A 21009-nucleotide genomic window follows, 5' to 3' on the forward strand; every position below is an offset into this window, starting at 1 on the left:
CCGGCGGGACGGCCTGCGGACCCCGTGCTCAGGTGGGTCACCAGCTGTGAGCCCCACCCATGGACGAAGTCCGCACTCCGAGCCCGGGGGCCAGCGATGGTGGTGTCCCCGCCAATGTCACCTACTGCCTGTTTTGGGCATGAAATTTTGTTGGTGCTCATCTGTCCACGGCCGCTTGCCGTGGCAGAGACCACGGCTCCCTCTAAGCCCAAGACATTGTGTGGCCCTCCGCAGTCTATGCCTGTTTTCAGTACATGATTTTACCGATGGGACCGTGTCCCGAGAGGCCGGACCACCGCAGGAGGCCCGGGAAACCACTTCCAAGGCGGGTGGCGTGTGGGGTTGGCCGTGGGCCCCAGGCCACAGGGGCTCCGCCCGCCCTCCTGCACAAGTGATTACAGCCTCCTCAACCTCCCCTCTGGAGCACAGTGGATATTTACCTTTTGTCCCGTACCGCGCATCTTACAGTTCGTTTAAACTTACTTCCATAAGCGAAGGTTTAATTTCCATGAGAAAAAAGGGGGCGTCTTTGTCCAGATGGATTTTATATTCTGTCTGCATCACGGATATCAATTTTTCATGCAACGCAGTAAAATGGGTTCCAAACTTTGCTTGTTTTCTAACTTACGTGTTACTGCGGGGAGGGGGGGGTCAAAGCTTTTACAAAATTCTCAGAAAGTTTTTTTGCTTTTAAAAACATGTTTGATAACGGATCACTGGTTCAGACAGCAAGGCCGTGCGGGGGCCCGTGGGGAGCTCCGCGGCGGGGGCTTCACGAGACCTCGGGGCGGCCTGGGGACCCTCTGTGGGCACCACGAAGCCATCTGCTCACCGGATCCCCACCTCCTGCCCCCTTGCCGTCCCTGTTCTGACCTTCACTTTCCAGCCCCGAGCCCTGCGCCCTCACCCGCCCGGTGCAGAGGTGAGAGTCACAGTGGAGCCCCAGCAGTGCCGTGTCAGCAGAGGCCGTTTCCTGGGCTGTGAAATAGACTCTCCATTCGGGGAACCAGGATATGCTCTTACGAGGTCCTGCTTCCTCAGAGGTTTTCCTTCCCGAGGACTTTTTGGGTGAATGTTTTTCTTCATATTCTAGGCCCGAAGCTTTGAGAGGAGGAAGTGATGCTCTCCAGGGAACCAACTTGTCCCTCAGGTGCTGGGGGAGAGGTGGCCCTTGGCCAGCGTGGCTTCTGGGACCCCCAAACTCACCCCCCGCCCTCTTTGCTACCTCCCCCATGATAGCCTATTCTTTTTTTATAAATATGTTGTTTAAATTTTTTTAGTGTTTATTTATTTTTGAGAGAGACAGAGACAGAGTGAGCAGGGGAGGGGCAGAGAGAGAGGGAGACACAGAGTCCCAAGCAGGCTCCAGGCTCCGAGCTGTCAGCACAGGGCCTGATGTGGGGCTCGAACTCATGAACTACGAGATCATGACCTGAGCTGAAATCGGATGCTTAACCGACTGAGCCATCCAGGAGTCCCCATGACAGCCTCTTCTGAGGCATGGAAATAATATCAGTCATTTGTACTTTAGTGAGAATTAGGACTAAAATTCCAAGCCAGAAGTTTCCACCCTGCCTTGTTACAGCAAGTGTTGTATAGTGCTTCTTTGCTATCCTGAAATGAATCTCACAGCTAAAAGAACTTATCTGTACAGTTTAAAAATCAAGACAGCGTCCTAAGTGTTGTATAAAGAAGAAGAATTTCGGAGCAAACCATTTAACGTGAAAAGGATTATCCGCAGCTGCCCAAGAGGCTCCTGCTATTGGCTGCTGTTTTCTAAGGAAGTAATGTAGGCCGAAAATAAGTAAAATGACATTCAACTGAACGTCGTCAATGCTTTTTTATTTCTTTTCTTTTTTTCGTTTTTTTTTTTTTTTATTTTTTTTATTTTTGGGACAGAGAGAGACAGAGCATGAACGGGGGAGGGGCAGAGAGAGAGGGAGACACAGAATCGGAAACAGGCTCCAGGCTCCGAGCCATCAGCCCAGAGCCTGACGCGGGGCTCGAACTCACGGACCGCGAGATCGTGACCTGGCTGAAGTCGGACGCTTAACCGACTGTGCCACCCAGGCGCCCCAATGCTTTTTTATTTCTACTTCACGTCTTGAAATGAGGGATAAAGGAGTATCTTTATAAAAGTACACAGAACCGCAGCAAAACGCAATCACCCCAGACGCAACCCCGTGGGATGTGTGACTGAAGAGCCTCGCACAGTCCAGAAATGAGGAGGAACTTTGGCTGGGAAGACAGGGTCCTGATTTGCTTAATGAGCTCAAGACACAAAAACTGTGCAGAAAACGCTCTCGTGTTGCGGAGTGGACCGCTTCCCCGGAGTTGGGGCCCGGTGGGGGGGGGGGTCCTGAGGCGGTGCCACCGCCTGTGCCCTCCCAGCCCTCATGAGACCCCGGCCCCGCCGACTTCCCCACACCCGAGGTGGGGCCTCCTGCTAACAGAGGCTGTTCTAATGCTCCTTTGTGGAATCCACCGGAAAGAGACCCTGCCCCCACCCCCCAGCCCCAGGTCCCAGGACCGCACCCGCTCCCTCGTCCAACACCCCTCCCTCGGGTGGGTGCAGGGGAGGACGGAGAGATCAGCGACGTTCCAACGCTTTGCAAAAGAGGGAGTGGAATCCCAAAGCCCTTGCTTCTCCGCTCAGCTCTGTCCTTCGCAAACGCCACCCGCTTTCGCAGAGCCCTGCCCTCCAGCCACCTATCTGCACAGTCCCCGTGAACGAACCAGCACTAACGTCAGCCCCGAGCCACCGAGGGGCAGCCGGCCGTCCCCGAGGCAGGGAAACGCAGGGCCGGGTGCTGGGCGGGCACCGACCGGACCCCGTCGGGTGCGAGCAGGGCTGAGCCGGAGCCGTGGGAGGCCGGCGGGTCCAGACCTGAGGCGCCTTTGCGGGGGGCCCGGCCGAAGGTGCGCGGATGGCCCTGCTCACCCGCTGGGCTGCTCTCGGGTGGGGGCGCCCGCCCGCGGGTATTCCTGCCCCTCGCTGGGGAAAAGCCGCTTCGACAGCACAGTGGTGGCCGTCTCGCGGACCCACGCTCAGCACGTGTGGGCTTGAGCCTTGGCTGTGTCATCGGCCGTCACACTCTCACACTCAGCGGCCCCTGGGGCGGCGGGAAGGGTGGGACGGGGCACCGACGCCCCCTTCTGGTGGGGTCACCCCCTGGCCCCTACCTTAAGCGCAGGAGGCAATGGCACAGGGGCGGGGCTTCTGAGCTCACTGTGGACACCTGTTCTTGCCAGAGGCCCTCCCGCTGCTGTCACTTGCCCTCCCGTGAGATCACTGCCTCGCTGGGACCCACATGGGGGGAGGGGCGTGGCGGGGACCCAGGGGCCTCTCCCAGCTGTGGGCGTGCTTTGACTGGCCACGGAAAAAGAAAAAAAAATCGAAATAAACAGAACAAAAATCCCCCAAGACCAATAAACACAAACCAAAACCCCCCAAAGCCAACCCTTTTTCTCTGACCCCGGCACACGGCTCGGGAGAGGACTGCAGCTGGAGTCCGGAGCGGGGCTGGAACCCTCAGGACTATTCTCCCAGATACACCTGCCTCCCCCAAGGCCTGTCTGGGGGTAACATGAGGTGCAGCGGGTGCCTGGAGGTGGGGGCGCCTGGAGGCCGGGAAGCCTGGAGGCCGGGAAGCCTGGAGGTGGGGGCGCCTGGAGGTGGGGGCGCCTGGAGGTGGGGGCGCCTGGAGGTCGGGGTGCCTGGAGGTCGGGGTGCCTGGAGGCGGGGGCGCCTGGAGGCCGGGGCGCCTGGAGGTCGGGGTGCCTGGAGGTGGGGGCGCCTGGAGGTCGGGGCGCCTGGAGGTCGGGGTGCCTGGAGGTGGGGGCGCCTGGAGGTCGGGGCGCCTGGAGGTCCCGGCGCCTGGAGGCCGGGGGCGCCTGGAGGCCGGGGCGCCTGGAGGTTGGGGCGCCTGGAGGCGGGGGCGCCTGGAGGTCGGGGCGCCTGGAGGTCGGTCACGAAGCCTGGTCCTGCCCCACGGGGGGCCCTGGTCGGCGGTGAGGCTCGCCCGGGACGGACGTGTGCACCGGAAGGGCCAGTGAGGGGTCGTCGGACCGAGAGCGTGAGCTGGGCTCGTCCTTCGGGCTCGGTACTTGTTCGTCAGCACCGCCTACGAGGCCGGCCCCACGCGCACAGGCCCCGAGGCGGGAAAACCCAAAACAAGAGCCTGGAGCGGAGGCCGCGCACGAGTCGCGCTGTTGGTGGCTGGCTGGGACCCTGAGGGGCAGCGGACCGTCCATCCGTGTCCACCCATCTCCTTACGGAAACTGCTCGGAGTCAGAGCCTGTCCCGAAGGCTCCGTCCACAGGCCGGGGAGCACACGGTGTGCAATGTTTGTGGGTCCACTATGCCCCCCACGTCTGATGGTGAGGGGGCTCTGGCCGGGGTGCTGGACTGTGGCTGAATCGTCGTCATTAACTTCATATTAACAGCAATGAGAGTCTGGGGACACAGGAAGACCCAGCACCCGTGGGGAATGAAAGAATCTGCAGGTTCTGAACGCCAGGGCCGCGGATGTTCGGCAGTTTCCTTGCCGTGTCCTCCTTCCCGGCGCGTCGTGAAGAGGTGTCCAGGAGTGTGTCCCTCAGTCACTAACTCCCCAGGTTCCCGGGCAGGTGCGTCTGTGCTCTTCCCATCTCCCGGCTGGGCCCAGGGGGACTGGCCACCTTGGAGGGACCCAGGCTGCTGCTTGGTCGCTCGGTGTGGAAAAGCGGGGCGATGACAATAGCTGCTTTGTGGGGATGACCGGTCCCCCGACGCCAGCAGGTCCGGGGCCTTAGAGGGCCTCCAGGCTGTTGCCTGAGTGAGGGGAGCTGGGGGCAGGCAGCATGTGTCCAGAGCGGGGCCGGGCCCCAGGACACCGTGCCATCGACCCCTCGGGGCGGGGGTGAGACAGACCCCCAGAGTCGCCCTGCTTCCAGGCCCACCTGGAGGAGGGCAGCCGGGAGAGGACACAGGCGCGAAGGCCACCTGGGCACAGGACACTGGAAAAACGCACAAGCAGGAAACAGGTGCGCGGGCAGGAAGCGGGGTGGAAGGAAGAAGACACCAGCCAGGATGAGAGCGGGAGAGACGATGCCTGAACGCAGTGGACACGGCGCCTCCCCGTCTGTCCGGCTGGACGAAGGGGCTGGTGAATCCCCGTCCAGGAGCCCCAGGAGGAGTCGGCAGGCAGGCTCACACACACGCACAGCCAGACGGTTCACACACACGCACAGCCAGACGGTTCACACACACGCACAGCCAGACGGTTCACACACACGCACAGCCAGACGGTTGTCAGGGGAGGATTTATTTGTCCGCCCTTGAGTGTCACTGGACCACAGGCCAGACGGGCCCTGATGTGGAAAACAGCCTCGGGAGTGATTTGGGGAACACGAAACCATTTTGAAGCCTCGAATGCCCCAGTCAGTAAACTGCAGGCCTACTGTCTTGTGTCCCGTCCCACAAAGGGGCAGCACACGTGTGTGTGACACGCGGCTCTGAGTGTTCAGAGGCAGCTCGCTTCCTGCAGGACGGAAAGGCCCGGGCCGTGTCGTTTCCAGGGTGCACTTCTGCCCCAGATGCCCCGAGACGGCCGTGCGCTCCCAGGAATCAGCCGGAAGCAAGTTCTCACACGGGGTTTCCAAGCAGGCGCCTGTGGTTACTACCGGCAGAGGAGGGTCTGCGATCCATAGGCCGGGTCCTGTGGGAGACAAGTCGCACCGAGCACACGGACAGACGGGGGACCCGCGTCGGCCCTCGGGTCTCGGCCGGGCTAATTCGGGGCACAGGTGTGCAGGGAGCATCTCCAGGGACAGGACAGCGGGCTGTTGCAAGGGCCCGCCGACCGCCTAGGTCTGACAGGTGCAGGGGTGCGAAGTGAGTTTTTAAAAAGTCTTATTTATGTTTATGCAATCTCTACACCCAATGTGGGGCTCGACCTCATGACCCGAGATCAAGATTCGCACACTCTTCTGAACCAGCCGGACGCCCCTAGACGTGACTTTTTAATGCATCTGTTGAGGTCACACGTACAGAGTAAAAACAGTAAAAAACAAGTCTAGATGCTACTTACAACTATTCCATTTTTTAAAAAAGTACATTTAGGGGCACCTGGGGGGCTCAGTCAGTTAACTGTCCGACTTGGGCTCAGGTCATGATCTCGCGGTCTGTGGGTTCGAGTCCCGCGTCGGGCTCTGTGCTGACAACTCGGAGCCTGGCGCCTGCTTCCGATTCTGTGTCTCCCTCTCTCTCTGCTCCTCCCCCGCTCACGCTCTGTCTCTCTCTCTCTTTCAAAAATGAACAAGCATTAGAACATTTTTTAAAAGTGCATGTAGAAGTCAGCATTTCCTTTCAGCTCCTGTTCACTGGCGGCGTCTTGAGCCAGTACCTGGGGTGAAGGCCCGCCGTCAGCCCTCAGTTGGCACAACGAAAGCGTTTCACGGCTTCCACTCTGGCTCACCCGTTCTAATTTGCCCACGCTTTTTAAAAAGTAGGTTAACATTTCACTAGTTCACATTCTCCTGTAAATGCGGTTTGTGGGAGAAAACACACAGGCAGGTGCAGAATGGGGAGGACCGGGCGCTGTGGGGAGCACCTCCTGGTCGGAACGGAAACACCTGCCACGCGGGGACCCACGATCGCCCGGTGTGCACCCACCTGCCCCGCGCCCCGAGTGCAGGCACCAGGCTGCGCCCCCGTTTCCAGGGATGTTCCAGGACCCGGCTGGGAGGCTCCTCCTGTCTGCACGATGCGCAGTGAGGATTTGCGGCCTGCGTGTGTCCTGTGGACAAGCACACGCTGGTTACGACTGTCATTCCTCAGAGGGACCCCAAGGGCCCGCCCCACACGCCGTGCTGCCACCGTGACTGGAGGGAGTGTTGGAGCACCGGGGAGGCCCCCCCCCCCAACCCCGGCCTCTCAGGGGAGGAGCCTGGGCGGCATTACTGCGACGAGAACGTTCTCGCACGGCGTGGCCTGTACTGTCCTCGGTCAGACGAGGGACGTCAGGAGGCCACGGAGCGGGGCCAGCGCCAGCCCTGCGGCCGCAGACACCACACCTGAGCCCGGTGCTGCCACCCCTATCTGACGGCACTTTTAATTCGTGCAGAGACGCGTTCAGAAACTCACAATCCGTACGCGGAAAACTGGGATTACGGGCAAGACCCCCACTCCCACTGACGTTACAATTCTCACGCTCACTGAGGACGCTCTGCGTTTGAACACGACCGTCTCTGACGTGCTGCGTGTGCCTCTCCTGCTGGGGCCAGTCCTGGCCGTGGCCCCCCACCCCACAAAGCAGGGGCGTCCCCAGCGTGGGACACAACACCCTCCCCAGCAGCTGGGGGCACAGGGGTCACAGGGAAACTAGGAAATGCCGCGGGATGAATGGACGTGAGCACAGGACGTGCTGGGCCCTCGGGCACAGAGGTGGCCCCAGGAGGAGGGGCCGGTCCCAGTGATGCGCGTCTATGTGGACATGAAGAAAGACGTCAGCCGAGCCACCTCGGTTTGCAGCCTGGGGCGCCGGGAAAGGAAGGACCGGTGGCGGCTGAGAGGCAGAAGGACCAGAGACCTGGGCAGACGAGTCTCACGGGCTGTGTGCCTCAACCTCCCCTCCCCCCCCACCTCCGCCTCTGCCCGCGGCCCAGCTCTCCCGCCGGGTGGGTGCCCCAGGGGCGTGGGCATGTCCGCCACGGATCTGGGACAGCACAGCACGTGGCCACCACTTGCCAGGAGGGGCCGTGCTCTCTGGACCCCTCTCTCTGGGATGTGTGGCTGCAGGTGTGGGACAGCCCCCTGTCCGAACGCACGTCCCACGGAGACGGGCCCGCTCCCAGAGACACCCTCTTGCCGGCACCTGCCCCGGGCCCCCGGGCGTTCCGCCTCCCCGTTTGCCAGCCTTCCGTTTGTATCCTGTGTTTATCCTGCCATTTCCACTGGAGCTCCGGTCCCACAATCCATCTCTGCCTAACGGCGCTGGGCACGCGGGCAGCCGTGAGGGCCTCAAGGGACAAGGCGGTGGTGGGTTCGGTTCACACGGTCCTTTCGTTAGAAGGTCGCTGCGGTCAGCTCAGAGTGGGAACATGCGTGTGCACGTGTGTGCATGCGTGTGCAGAACACTCACACCCCCCGACGGCCGCACACAGGCCACCACACCAACTCCCTTCGTCAGACCTCATGTTCTCGGAACAAGTAGTTTCACAAACAGGTTTTCAGGAAAAAAAAAAAACGAATTTTCTGCGGAGAGAGCATTAGAGTGGACTGTTTTCCTTTCCATCCTCCTCGTTTGTCACGGAATTATGATTCCAACGTGTTCTGTAAGGAGCGAGTGGGAAGCTGGCTCATGGGTCCTGCTCCCGGGACGTGGGGACAGACGGGACTGGTGAGCGGCGGGAGGTGGGTGTGTGGAGCTCAGGGAGCCAGCTGTGTGGAGAGACAGAAGCGTGAGGCTGTGAACGCGGCTTTCCGAGCCCAGCCTCCTCCTGTGGCGGGTGGGTCACCAGGACCTGAGCGAGAGTGTGGGGAGTGTTGGCCATCCAGGAGGAAGGTGTCGCCGATGGTGAGTCAGTGAGGTCTCAGCAGGACATTTGGACACGTCCTCCACCCGCCAGCTGTGCCCGCCGCATGGGAGCCCGTCATCCCCGCGGTCACTTATGACGTCTCCGGGACTCAGGACACGACAGCAACAAGCCTTGGGGGGACCACCCTCCCTGGGGTAGCGTGGGTGAGGGCGTCTGGTCTCCTGGAAGGAAAGCTCTGGGAAGCCGGCTGGGCACTTGTTCCCGCTGGGCCCCCCCGTGCCCGGACTGCAGAGGGCCCAGGGGAGCGCGGGACAGAGAGGGAGCCTCGGATTCGGTCCCCCCGCCCGGCTGGAGCGGAGGCAAGGAGGCCCCGTGCCTACACCCTCTGGGAAGTCACTGAATTTGCTCCGTGGGGAGCAGAGGCCAAGACAGGAGGACAGGTGTCCCAGGGGTGTGGCCAGCCGCCACGCGCGACACTCGCTCCAACCGCGCAGCATGCTGGAGGGCGCCAGGCGAGGCCACCCAGCCTGGCGGCGGGGGTTGGGCGGGAAGCAGGGGCCCCGGTGGCAGGCGATTGTGGATCGTGCACGCAGAGCCGTCCGTGTGGGCACAGCCGGACTCTCCCTCTCCCCCCACTGAGCGCCCGCTAACCAGATGTCCCAGGAGGGCTGCCCACCAGGAGCTGAGTCCCCTCCCTCTGTTCCCTGTGTGGGTTCAAATCCAGAGGACAAACTCCCCCTTTCCAAGCCTCCCCCCCTCGCTGGGAGGATCGAAAACTGGGAAAATTCAAGCTATCGACCAAAGCAATTTCAGGTAAAAGGTGAAAGGCCTTCGGGGCGCGGAGGGGAGTGGACCCCGCAAGTGGAAAGGGCGCTTCTGGGCGTGGCAGGTCTGCACCCCTTCGTGGCTCGGTGTGGCTGCCTGGTCCACACGGCGGCCCCGGCCGTGGTCTGAGCCCGGTTCCTGCGTGAACTGCCGTCCTGTTTGCAAGTGATCATCTGCCTCGAGCCGCTCGGCCGAGTGATCCCAGGTGTTCTCCCGGCTGCAGTCGGCCGTCAGGCTCGGGGGATGCTTCCCCCCAGACTTCCCGGGAAAGGTGTTCGTGGGGCCGACGGCTCTCAGTTTCTTGGTGTGGGGGCTACAGGCGTAACCCGGTGACCGGGGCCGGTGTCTTAATGGCGATGTTCGCAAACACAAAATCGCACGTTCGCGCTCAATTACGGAACGTCAGCTGCTCGCCGCGTGACACTCGGCAGGTCGGGAGCGGCGCCCAGCCCGTCTGGCGGTGTTTGCTGACGGCCCCTCGAGTTTCTGCTGCTCCGCTGACTTAGCGGCTCACTGCGGGGGTACTGACCCCAGCGTCCGCACCTCTAAGAGCAAGTGATTCTCAAGCAGGTTCCCGCCACCGCCGTCCTACACCTGGAGACGCTCCGTGAACCCGACTCCAGGGACTCCCCACCAGGTAAGCGGGGGGTGGGGGGCGGTGAGCAGTCCGTGACCAGTCAGAACAGCCCTGAGGGTGCGACCACAGTTGGGCCAGAGTCAACTAGGAGGAGGCAGGGGCGCGGTGGCCGAGGACAGGCCCCGGCCCCGCGCAGCCCCCGGGTTCCCGCGGCTACTCCACGGCCGACCAGCCTGGGCAAGTGACACATTCCAGAAACGGACAGACCGACACTATCATAAGAGTTTCTGGGGCTTCAGCAACACCGTGCCGCGGCCTGGGGACTGGGCAATGGGAATCTGTTCTCTCCCTGTTCTGCAGTGTAGACACCCGAGGTCATGATGTCGGCAGGGCTGGTGAGGGACCCTCCGCTCCAGCCGCTCTCCTGCTTCTGGGGTTTGCTGGAGACCCTTGGCTTGTAGACGCCCCGATCTCTGCCCTCGTCTCCACCCGGCCTCTCTCTGCCCACGTGCCCTCTGCCCTCGTCTCCACCCGGCCTGTCTCTGTGTGCGTCCTTGTCCCCATCCCCCTTCTGTGAGGACGGCAGTCCTGCTGGGTTGGGACCACCCACTGCAGCATGACCTCATCTCAACTAGTTTCATCCACAGCCACCCCGCTTCCACACGTGGTCACGTTCTGAGACACCGGAGGTCGGGTCTTCAGCGTGTGACCCCGGGGACGCCCGTCAGCCTATAACAAAGACTCAGGTGACCGACAGAGAAGTTAGACGAGGTAACAGCTAAATTTACTGGCCCGCGTGACCCGTGATGTCTGGGTCTTCCTGTCCACGGTGACCCGAAGGAATCCCTCGCGGTATCGTCCGAACTGCGGCAAACGTTAGTTCTGTCGGACGTTACGAATCTGCTGCAAAGCGTGTCCTTTAGAAACCACTTACCAGACACACAGTGAACTCTTCAGGGACAGAAGTCGAGGCAGAGGTGGTCTTGGAGCTTAAAGGATACGGGCGCCGGGTCTACCGGTGCGTTTCGGCAGGGGATGGGCGGAGGGGGGGCCGTCACACTAGGGGGGCTTCACCTCCAGCTGCTCGGAACAGAAGCAGGGCGGTGGCTGGCCTTGGTCGGTGACACCCGTGGAGCACAGCAGTGGCCTCACAACGGTGACACCTGTCTGCCGTGGCTGTGAGGTTTGGCTGTTTAAAACCTGCTTCTGCAGCGTGTAGGAACACGGGGAGATGTCCCTCTTCAGGTCAGGGGCAGGCGTCTCTGAACGTGGTGGGACGTGGCGGGAGCCACGGAGGCGCCGACACGTGGAGGTCACCGCATTGCTGGAAGACGGGAGAGACGCAGAGCAATGCGGGAGCCTCGGGGGCCGTGGGGCGAGGCCCCGGGGGCCGTAGGGCGAGCGGCAGGAGGGACAGACTGCGGGAGGCAGTCGTGGACAAGGTGCGGCAGACGCGGGTGTGGAGGGGGTGGCCAGACGGCATGAGCGACGGCTTCGTGCATTTTACGCACGTGAGAAACTTCAGCAAGAGTCTGAGCTTGACTCCTGAGAGCTGCTAGTGAGAGCAGCTCAGGGGCGCGGACCCGCCCGCCGCACAGACGCCCAGATCTGCCTCTGAGGCCCCACCACGCTGCCAGGTTCGGCGTAAAAGTCCAACTTCCCAATTCCCAACTTCCCAGGAGTCGGCCCTGGAGTGGCGGATGGGGCTGAAGACAGGTTTTTGTCCAGGCAGGACCCTTGTTCTCTGAGAAACCAGGGGCGGGGGGCGAATCTCGGCTCCTGAGAGAGCATCTTGCAACCTTGTAACGTTCCCAGAACCCCATCCCCGGGGTCTCCGCCCACAGACACCTGACTCCGGGGGGTGAGGGCTATTGTCCCGCTTTCCTTGTTTGAAGCGTCGTCAAGAACCAGGAAGTCTAATGCTTTGTACAGAACAGCTCTGGGGACGGAAGGGCTTGGGGCACTGACCCTCTACCCTGGCCCCTGAAACACAGCAGCCTCGCCCGCGGGGAGGAAATGGCCTCCCTGCGGCGGAAGAGCGGGGACTTACCACCTGCAAACCACCGTCCAGGTGAGGCCTGCCAGGCCGCCGACGAGCAGGGCACCCAGCGCCACGGAGACCCAGGACGCCTTGGGGAGCCTCCCGGAGTCTGAGGAGAAGGAGCGGGTTAGCGAGCCGGCCTGCCAAGCGTGCGGCCGGTGTGCCCGGGAGCCCGAGCCCACCCTGGTCCCGAGGGGGCCCGCCTCTGCTCGCGACGGCGTGGTGCACCTGGGGGCACAAATCTGCCCGAAGCAGCCACTTCCACAGACAGGTTCCCCCTGATGTGAGGTGCAGGGAGAGCTGGGGAGAGCGCAGGGGCGCCTGCCCCTTTCCAGGAAACAGTCCCTCCCGCCAGGACCGACAGGCAGAGACGCGTGAGCCCCGTGGAGAGGTGCTGGGGACCCCGCGTGCTCGTGCTGGGCTCACAGAGGGGCCGAGCGGGCAGGTGGGGGCAGGTGCAGTGTGACGCCACGAGCTCGAGCCCTCGGCGCCCCTTCTCACGGAAGCAGGTGGAGGCTGAACTCCGCTCCAGGTCGGAGCCGCGAGGGGGAGCCACGGGGCCCCGACACAGCAGGCGCCCCAGCTACGGGCTGGCTGTACATTCTGCAAAGAAACTGAGCAGGGTTGATGGGTGCAGACCGGAAGGGGCCGTGGCTGGACGGGGGTGAGGAGGGGGCCGCAAGGAGTCACCGGGGGTGCGCAGGGCGCGGTGACGGGACTCGGGAAGTGCCCGGCCCACACCTGACTTCCACCTCCCCATCCCAGAAGCGGCGAGGGAACAGGTGGCCTCTCCAGACCCGTCGCCTCCCGGGTCTCACCACCTGCCCAGGACGCGCCTGACGGGGAGAGAGGGCGCGGGCGTCTCTGCCCGTCCCCCGCCGGCTCCTGTGTGGGAGCAGGTCCTGTGCCTACGTGTGGGTCATCCCAGGTCTGCTGGGCTCAGTGCCGGCCAAGCAGACACATGGGACCTGTGACTCTTCAATCCCACTGATTTTTGTAAAATGGCCAAGAACGGACTTCCCAGACGCATCCACCGCGGTCTGTGGCCTGTCACCCTGCGTCGAGCCAGCTCCTGTGTGGGAGGGGCCCCACCCCACCTGCCTGATGTCCACCCGGCCTCGCCACTGTCCCCAGCCTCAGCGCGGCTGCACGCAGATGGGCCTAAAGAGGTAACTGAGGTCGAACGAGGTCGTGAGGCCGGGCCCCAATCCCGTTGACAGGCGTCCTGTGAGGAAGGGACATCAGGACGCAGCCAGCACAGGGAACCAGGTGAGGACCCGGGAGGAGATGCCACCCACGGGCCCGCCGGGGACGGCCCTGCCCACACCTGGATCCCCGACTCAGCCCCCAGGGTGGGTGACAGGTCTGCGGTCCGGCCCAGCCCGTGTGTGTTGGATGTCGGGGCCACCAGGCAAGCGAGCACAGGGCCCCGTCCCAGGGCTCCGAGCCAAGCAACCCCGGAGCTAGCTGAGCACGACTGGGCTCCGTGTGGCTGCCGCGGGGTCTCCTCTCACCTACCCTGATGCGGGGAAAGCCTGCACGCGCGTGTGGCCATTAACGATCGTGCACAAAACACACCAACACAAGGGCCCTTTGCCCACAACATGAGCGTGCCCGGTGGCCCAGCTTTCCCGTGGCACCTGGGGTCTCTCAACCTGTACGTGGTCGTGGACACCAGTGGGCAGTGGGTGTGGCGCAGGGAGCGGGGGGCCGCGCCACGGGGAGGCGAGGGGGGAGCCTCTGGTAGACGGGCGTCTGCACTCTGTCCCCACCCACCCAGGACGGGGTAACAACGCCGAGTGACCCAGGTGAGAGTCCGTCTTTCCCGACACCAGGCCCCCGCCTCGCCGAACACGTGCGCACGTGGGGTCCTCCCGCCTGAGAGCCCACCCTCTGGGACAGGATCGTTCGGAGAGGCTTGTGGGGGGGCGTCCGGAGCAGACAGCTCCTAGCGTGCTGGAGGCAGCCACAGCGGGTCACGTGGGCACGCACACACATCCGGCCACGACAGCAGCGGGACGCGTCCCGTGGGCAGGGCCTAGGCCCGGTGCCCGCGCCACAGTAAGACCTGCCACGGTGCTTGTGGATGTGGCTGTCGGAGACGGAGATCCCTCAGGGTGGCGTGACGGGGGTGTCTCCCGTGGGGGGCCCCCCTCGCCTTGAAAGCGGGGTGCTGGAGCCCCAGAGCGCAGGGACTGGATTTTCCCTGCACCTGCCCCTGACGCCCTCCAGCAGCTGACGCCCCGCCTGCCGCTTCCGGGCCCGGTGAGGCTCCCCGGCGGGCCCACGCGGTCGGCCCGGCACGTGTGACCAGCGCTCTGCACGGGCGGCGTGTGGGGGGCGGGACTGGCTCCTGTCCAGGGGGCCCTTCGAGTCACAGCTTCTCAGAACCGTCCACGGGGCCTCGACCCGCCCGCCCGCACTCAGCCCCTCAGTCGGCCCTCATGACCGGAAACCGTGAGGGCGCCCGCCGCTCTCAGCGAACACACGGGCGCCAGGATGGGCGTCTTGGTCCCAAAGCTGGCCGGGCCCCTGCACCGCCCACCTGCGGAGCGCCCTAGGCTCCCTGCACATCCCTGTCCCTCGTCCCTCACGTCCACCTCTGGTCGCAACACCCACGTCCTGCCGCCACCTCGGCCTGGCCCACGGCAGCCGTCTCCTGCGGCGCAGGTGTGAGGAGGCGTCCCGCCCTCCGACACAGGGACATAAGGGGACAAGGGCCTGCCCCGCGTTGCTCTCACCGCCTCTCCTGTCCCCCCTCTTCCCAATCATCCCCACTGTCTTGCCCCAGGGCCTTGGCACCGCAGTGCTTTTCCACCCCTCACCTCCGCCTGCGCCCCGCTGTGACAGAGACGCTCCCTGAACCCCTGGGCGGGCCAGTGTCCTCACGGACATACCTGCACGTCACGTGCCCCTTTGTGGCACTTACCACGAGGGCGGGCTCTACGCGGCTTGTGAGACTGTGGGTTCGTGCCTTGCTCCCCTACAGGACTCTGACCCCTCACAAGCCGGGGACGTCAGGGTCCCGCCACCCCGCCATCCCTGCGCCTCATGTGGGCGCCCGGGCGGTGCCTGCTGCATGCATTCGGGGACAGGGGTGCCGCCTGGAGTCTGTCTGGAGCGAGGGGCCCCTCCCGCCCCCCACACTCGCTGCTTCTGCAGGAATCCCCCAGCCTGACCACGCCCTCCGGCTGCTTCCCCTCCCCCACAGCCGCGCTGTGTGGCCGGCTTCGGGTCTCCGGCTGCCCTGGCGTGTTTGCAGTTGGGCTCCGTCGGCCTGGTGCCCCACCCCCACCCGAACAAAATCTGTCCCTGCAGATTCTCCTTCACGGGGGCGAGGAGCCAAGTTAGGAACCTGGATCTGCAACCGAGTGGCTGTGTGACCCCCAGCAAGTCACTGGACCTCTCTGTTCCGTACTGAGAATGAAACGTGGTGCCAGCCTCACAGCGGAAGCTCCCGGGAGAGGAGGGACGGTGCCCCCACACTGGAGAGGACAGGAAGGTGTCCCCAGTGCCGGAGAGGACGGGGCGGTGCCCCCACGCTACCTCGCCCTTCACGAGTGTCGTGTCTCTCCCGCAGCCAAGCTGGGGTCGGAACTGGCTGGTCCCCGCTCCCACCCAGAGTCACGGACGCGGCACAGGGAGCACACACAGGACGTCACGGGACACGCATCTAGGAGGATGACCCTGCGGGCCTCTGGAAGGCGCACTGCAGACGCGCTCAGGACGCAGGCGGAGGGTGGACTCACCTACGCACGTCGTTCCGTCCTCCCCCAGCACGTACGGGTCTGTGCACTCACACCGGAAGCTGCCCTTGGTGTTCCGGCACCGGGCCGACAGGTGGCAGGGGGGCTGTGCCACGTCTTCACACTCGTTCACGTCTGCACAAAGCACACGGAGGTCAGGCGCCGTCTCCTCCCCCAGCTCCCTGTGGCGTCCCCTCCCCAGCTCCGGTCCTCACCCTGGGCGCAACGCAGGCCCCCCAGACTGCTGCCTAGAGAATACGAGAACCCCTGGTGCCCTGTGGGGCGTGTCCCTCTTGGGGGAGCCTCTGTGGGAGCACCTGCTCTCTTCTCGTCGGCCTGTGAGGTCAGCTCAAGAGCCGGTCGGCCACTCTGTGACCACGCTGCCCAGCACGACCAGGCCGTGTGGTGGGCGTGCGGGGCGGGGTTGTTCCTGACACGGAGGTCGAGGGTGTGGGCTCCCCCCAGCTGGGCTCTTCCCACGTGTAAATGGGTGTAATTATGCACATCCAAGGGGCCAGGGGTCAGGGCTGCGGTGCGTCTCGAGGGACATGTTTGCCCAGGTTGGGGACCCGCACCTTCTGCTCCCCCTGCCCCGGGGAAGCCACGGAACGTATGGGACAGACCCACACTGGTCAGGCTTTGCCTAGTCCTAGATTCCTGGACCGTTACCTGCCCAGGTGCGTCTCCCCCTCCCGAGCTCAGTGTGCTGACCCGGGGCTCCCCGTCCAGTAGACACAGGAGCCACGGTTTGTATTCATGGATCACACACCCTCTGGGCAACAACAGAGCAAAGGGCCACAGACACCCCGCGTTTTATCCACTTTGATTCCCGACTTCGAAGCCCTCACAAGAGCCTCATTGCAGTTAATTTCTAGGTTCGCTTTTTCCACCAGCCTTTCGTGTGGACGGGCTGGTGGAAAAGTAGGGCTGAGTGACGAGGAGAGTGCGTGTCTCGTCTGACCCGGGCACCGCATCCTCAGGAAAGCCTTTCTTTCCTCCCTGCAGCCGTGGCCGCCGTGGTTCACCGAGGACACAGGTGGCTCTGACGTTCACATCTGTTCACCCCACGAGGAAAAGCACTCTCTGCACTGTGTTCAAAGGCTGTTTTTCCTTGACTTAGAAACTCACAGTGCAGGGCACAGATCAGGTGAAAAACACCACGTACGGAAATAGCACATTTATACCACTGGCTGCACCGCGTCGAGTTTTCCAGAATTTGTTTAAAGATATTACATCTTAATCGTTAATGCAGGAGGACAAAACACAGGTCGTGTGAATAAAAGGTTAACACCCTCTCCTTCCTCGTCCGGTCTCACTGTGCCAAGTTTGAAACCGAGAGTAATGAGTCGTCGTCTTCACGAACGCATTGGAAGTATTTACAAACAGGCTCCTCTCGCCCCAAGCGGGTTCCCACTGTGCATCTGCTCTGTGATGTGCATCTCACCTGGTGAATCTGTGGACAGTATCTCACGTCAGTGGACACACTGCTAATTTATTCAGCGCGAGAGTTCCCGGTGTGGATGCACCAAAATCCAACCCACCGGCTCTGGACTCGCTATGTTGGTAACGCTGGGCATCTGCTGTGCTTTCGCTGTGCCTGTGACTAACCGGAACGGAGAAGCCACAGACACGGATGACCCCCCTCGGTCAGGTCGCCTCTGCAAACGCGGAGTCACAGAAGCCCTTGGTTTGGGGGCAGATGACAAAGCTACTGAGGTGGCCCAGGCAGGGTGAGCGGGGGCGCGGGCCAGCGGGGGGCAGGATCATTAGACCGGGAGCAGGCTTCTCAGAGCCGCCCCGCCCGACAGGGTCTTGGCATCCGGGCAGGTAGGTCCAGACTCGGGAGCTCTGGGCGCCCGGGGGGGGGGGGGGGGACCGTGAGCCAGGAATTGTGTCCACGCGGCGGGCCACGCCCCCCGAAGGCTGCCGGGTTCACCCCACCGGGGTTCAGAACCGAGTGACGTTCACTGCTAGTGGTCAGCACGAGCCAGGCATGCGCCGGGCAGACGGCTGATTAAGGAAGAAGAAACACCCGATGGGTGTGAGACGGGACGTCAGGAATAGAGCTCTGGGGTCACGAGGGCTAAAATCCGCCTGAATCCACATGTAAAACGTCTAGGTATTTAGGCAAAGAGGGTGTAACCCACGGCACCGTGGGTTCCTGTGAACCTCGAGGGCAAAGCTCTGGCTTCCCCCCGACCGCGTCGGATGAGGCGCGGGGTGTCCTCCAGCCTCGCCACTCACGTCCTGCTCGTGCACATCTGGGCACGGGGGTTTTCCGGTCCAGCCCTGGGCCTGGCGATACGCTCCCCCGAGCCGGCGGGGTCTCACCTGGTTGCTCCTGTTCTGGTGACTGCTCCTCAGGGCTCTCCCTGGACACGACTCTGGGGCCAGCCACCGGGCCCCTCCGGGGACCCTGACCCCTCCCAGATCTCAGCCCCTCCCAGACCCCGGCCCTCGCCAAGCAGGTGCACAGGACCGCACTGCAGCCCGGCCTTGGCGCTCACGGTCTCCGTCAGTCTCTCTTGTGTGACCACCGCAGCCCTTCGGGACAAGACACCGCAGGCCTCTGAGACCGGAGCCGCATCTTCGTCACCGAGGCAAAACGTCCGCAACGTGAACCACTTCTAGCTGAGCGTTTCCGTGGCCGTAAGCTCGCTCGCGCGGCCTCCATCCACCTCCAGAATGCTTTCCTCTTCCTGAACTGAAACTCCTGCGTGGCTGCACCCCTGTGCCCGCTGGGCCGCCAGCAGCTCCTAACAAGCAGCCCGCGTGCGGCTCCCTGCCTGCCGCCAGGCTCCTCCCAGGGGCAGTCGTGGCCAAGGTCGTGGGCCGATGAGCGGAGCCTGCGTGCCTCCGGCATCGCTTCCCCGGCTGCCGCGGCCCGGTGGGGTGCACGCACGGTTTGTGGGTCACTTCTCAGCCAGCGGGCCTGCGGTCACCAGGAGTCCCCGGCCTCAGGGACCCACACACAGGCATCCGCTGCCCTCTCCTCCGCAGGGCCGCTCGGGGACCCTCACCTGCGCTCGCGCCCCTCCCCCCGCATCGCTGCCAGCAGCCAGGCTGGACGAACGGATGGGAGGTGACCTGGGGGCGCCCACATGCCCAGGCGCGCAAGCCGGGTGACCAGTGTGTCCCAGGGCGTTCCGAGAGGAAGCACCTCTCTCCTCTAGAACCTTCTCCTGTGAGTCACTGACTTGTCCCTAATACCTGCGTGCCGACGTGACGGTCGTGACGCATCTAGAAAGCGGTCCACGAGGGCACCCCCACCCAGGAGACGCTTTATTTCCCCGCCACCTGGGAGGGTCGTTACGCTCAGAGGCGCCTTTTCAGGAGCCACGCTTGCGCTTACTCCCGGTCTGACGGGCACAGATTTGGGGGTGAAGCGGGGGCTAAGGAGCACTGACCTCTGCACACGGGGGGCTGGAAGCGCCTGCCCCGGGGGGAGCAGGCCACCTGCTCCGGGCCGTGCAGCCGAAACCCGTGGTGGCAGGAAAACACCAGCACGCGCTGCCCGGGCTCGCCGCACAGCGCCCAGTCCCCGTTGTCCACTCCGCCCTGGAGGCCACACGCGTCACCTGCACAGGGACGGAAGGCAGGTGCCCTCAGCGCTCACTGCCGGCTCCGCCCCGCCTCCGCCCGCCACTCAGACCTCACGTCCCCCGCGGGTTGGTCCAGCCGCGCACGACCAGGAGCACTGGCTTCAGAGCCAAGCCCACCCACCTCAGGACGCCGGCTCCGGGCCAGGTCCCCCCCCAGGCTCTGCTGCCCCCCGACACGCTGCTCCCTGGTCACCAGACACAGCAATAGCATCCAGGACGCTGTGCCCACACCTTCCTCCTGCATCAACCCCTCCCTGGGAGGCCTACCCAGCCTTCCTGCCCCCTGGCGCCTCTCAGGGCTCTCACCTCCTGCCTCCTCCTCACTCCCTCACCCCCTCACTCCCCCCACCCCCCTCACCTCCCGCCTTCCAGCCAGAGACATTTCTGCCACAGCCCAGCGGGCCATGCAGCTTCTTGGCACCGGGCAGAGCTCTGCAGATGGCACCACTGAGGCCCAGCGGACACCTGTGCCCCCGAGGCCCATGCGCTCACCTGTCCGCCTGCCCACCCCGACTCGAGGGTCCCATGTGCAGCTCACGTGTGGGGCGCCCACCTCCCCCGTCCTTGCAAATAATGCATGTGCCACGACAGAAGTTAAGAAGGGCGTTACGTCACCTTGAGGAAGGACCTCCCTCCACGCGTCCAGGTTCAGGCTTGGAATGTTCTCGCACGACTCAAAGTCCCTCGGGAATCTTCCGACCAGGAAGGCGTCAGGGGGCACGCTGGGGAGACCCGTGTTGTCACAGATGACCCGGGACAGGGAATGCTTGGCCAGCTGGCGCCGCTGGGCCTCCGTGAACACCCCACTGCTCTCCCACCAGAACCTGCGCGAGAGGAGAGGGCCTGGGACCGGGCGGCCGTTGCGGTCCGCATGCTTCCAGACTTCTCACACCCGCCATGCCAGGCCCAGAACCAGGACCCTCAGGGTCCTCGCGGGGCCCGGGCCGAGGCTGAGCCTTCAGAGGGCGCCCTCGCGGGCCTGGGCCTCAGGCCCGGGTTAGCGTCCGTCTGCCCCACTGGGCAGACCTGTCAGAGAACACCCCACAGCGGGCTTCTGGCGCCAGAAACACGCGCTCTCCACGCGACACCTGCTCACACGTGAGGCCGGGCGGTTGGGACGCATCCGCAGCAGCTCACAGGGTGCTGGCCTGCATGAGCCCCGTCTGGGGTGACCCGGGGTCGCCTCCCGCACGAGGGCCCGGTCGGGTGCACCCACCGGTCTCCGTCTCTCAGGGCCTTCATCTGTCTCCCGATGAGGCAGGCGAACAGCGGCCCCGTGCGCGCCCGGGGGAGGAAGGTCTCCGCCAAGCCGCCCAGCCAGACGTCGATGTTGTCCGGGTGACCATACAGGTCCATCATCCGGCCCGCGATGCTGGCGTTGGCAGTGGCCGTGCGCAGGTGGGCGCGGGTCTCCAGTGCGGGCAGGCCGCAGAACCGCCTCCACGCGTTGTAGCCTGCAGGGGGAGGGGCTGTAGCGTCCGCCCCGCCTGCCTCACCGCAGCCACGGCTCACCGGTCCAGTCCAGGACGCCTGGCTACAGAGAACCCGCCCACTACCCGACGTGCCGGAAGGTTCCGGCACTGACGTCGGGGCCTTCCTGAAGGGCTAGTTCATAAACCCGGTGAGAGGCACAATAATGCCAGACCCCAGATGCCACGTTTTACCGTGATCCTAAGTCACCTCCCAGGCCTTTGAGGG

At 63.8% G+C, this 21009-nt stretch overlaps 1 protein-coding gene across 1 annotated transcript in view; it reads right to left on the reverse strand.

The window, feature by feature from the left end:
* Positions 1-6448: 6448 nt before the first annotated feature.
* Positions 6449-21009, reverse strand: part of TPO (thyroid peroxidase) — a 47134-nt gene continuing 32573 nt past the window's right edge. Inside the window, exons 10-15 of the mRNA XM_047098346.1 lie at positions 20528-20765; positions 19927-20135; positions 19117-19287; positions 15713-15844; positions 11973-12072; positions 6449-6779 (exon numbers count right to left, since the gene is read on the reverse strand). Of these exons, the coding sequence (XP_046954302.1) occupies positions 6494-6779; positions 11973-12072; positions 15713-15844; positions 19117-19287; positions 19927-20135; positions 20528-20765 (1136 nt within the window). The 3' untranslated portion in view covers positions 6449-6493. The remainder of the gene's footprint in view (positions 6780-11972; positions 12073-15712; positions 15845-19116; positions 19288-19926; positions 20136-20527; positions 20766-21009) is intronic.

This window comes from Lynx rufus, unplaced genomic scaffold (assembly GCF_022079265.1).
Source record: "Lynx rufus isolate CCGP_SWC_20201006 ecotype Redwood Valley unplaced genomic scaffold, mLynRuf1.p SCAF_47, whole genome shotgun sequence".
Taxonomy (NCBI): Eukaryota; Metazoa; Chordata; class Mammalia; order Carnivora; family Felidae; genus Lynx; species Lynx rufus.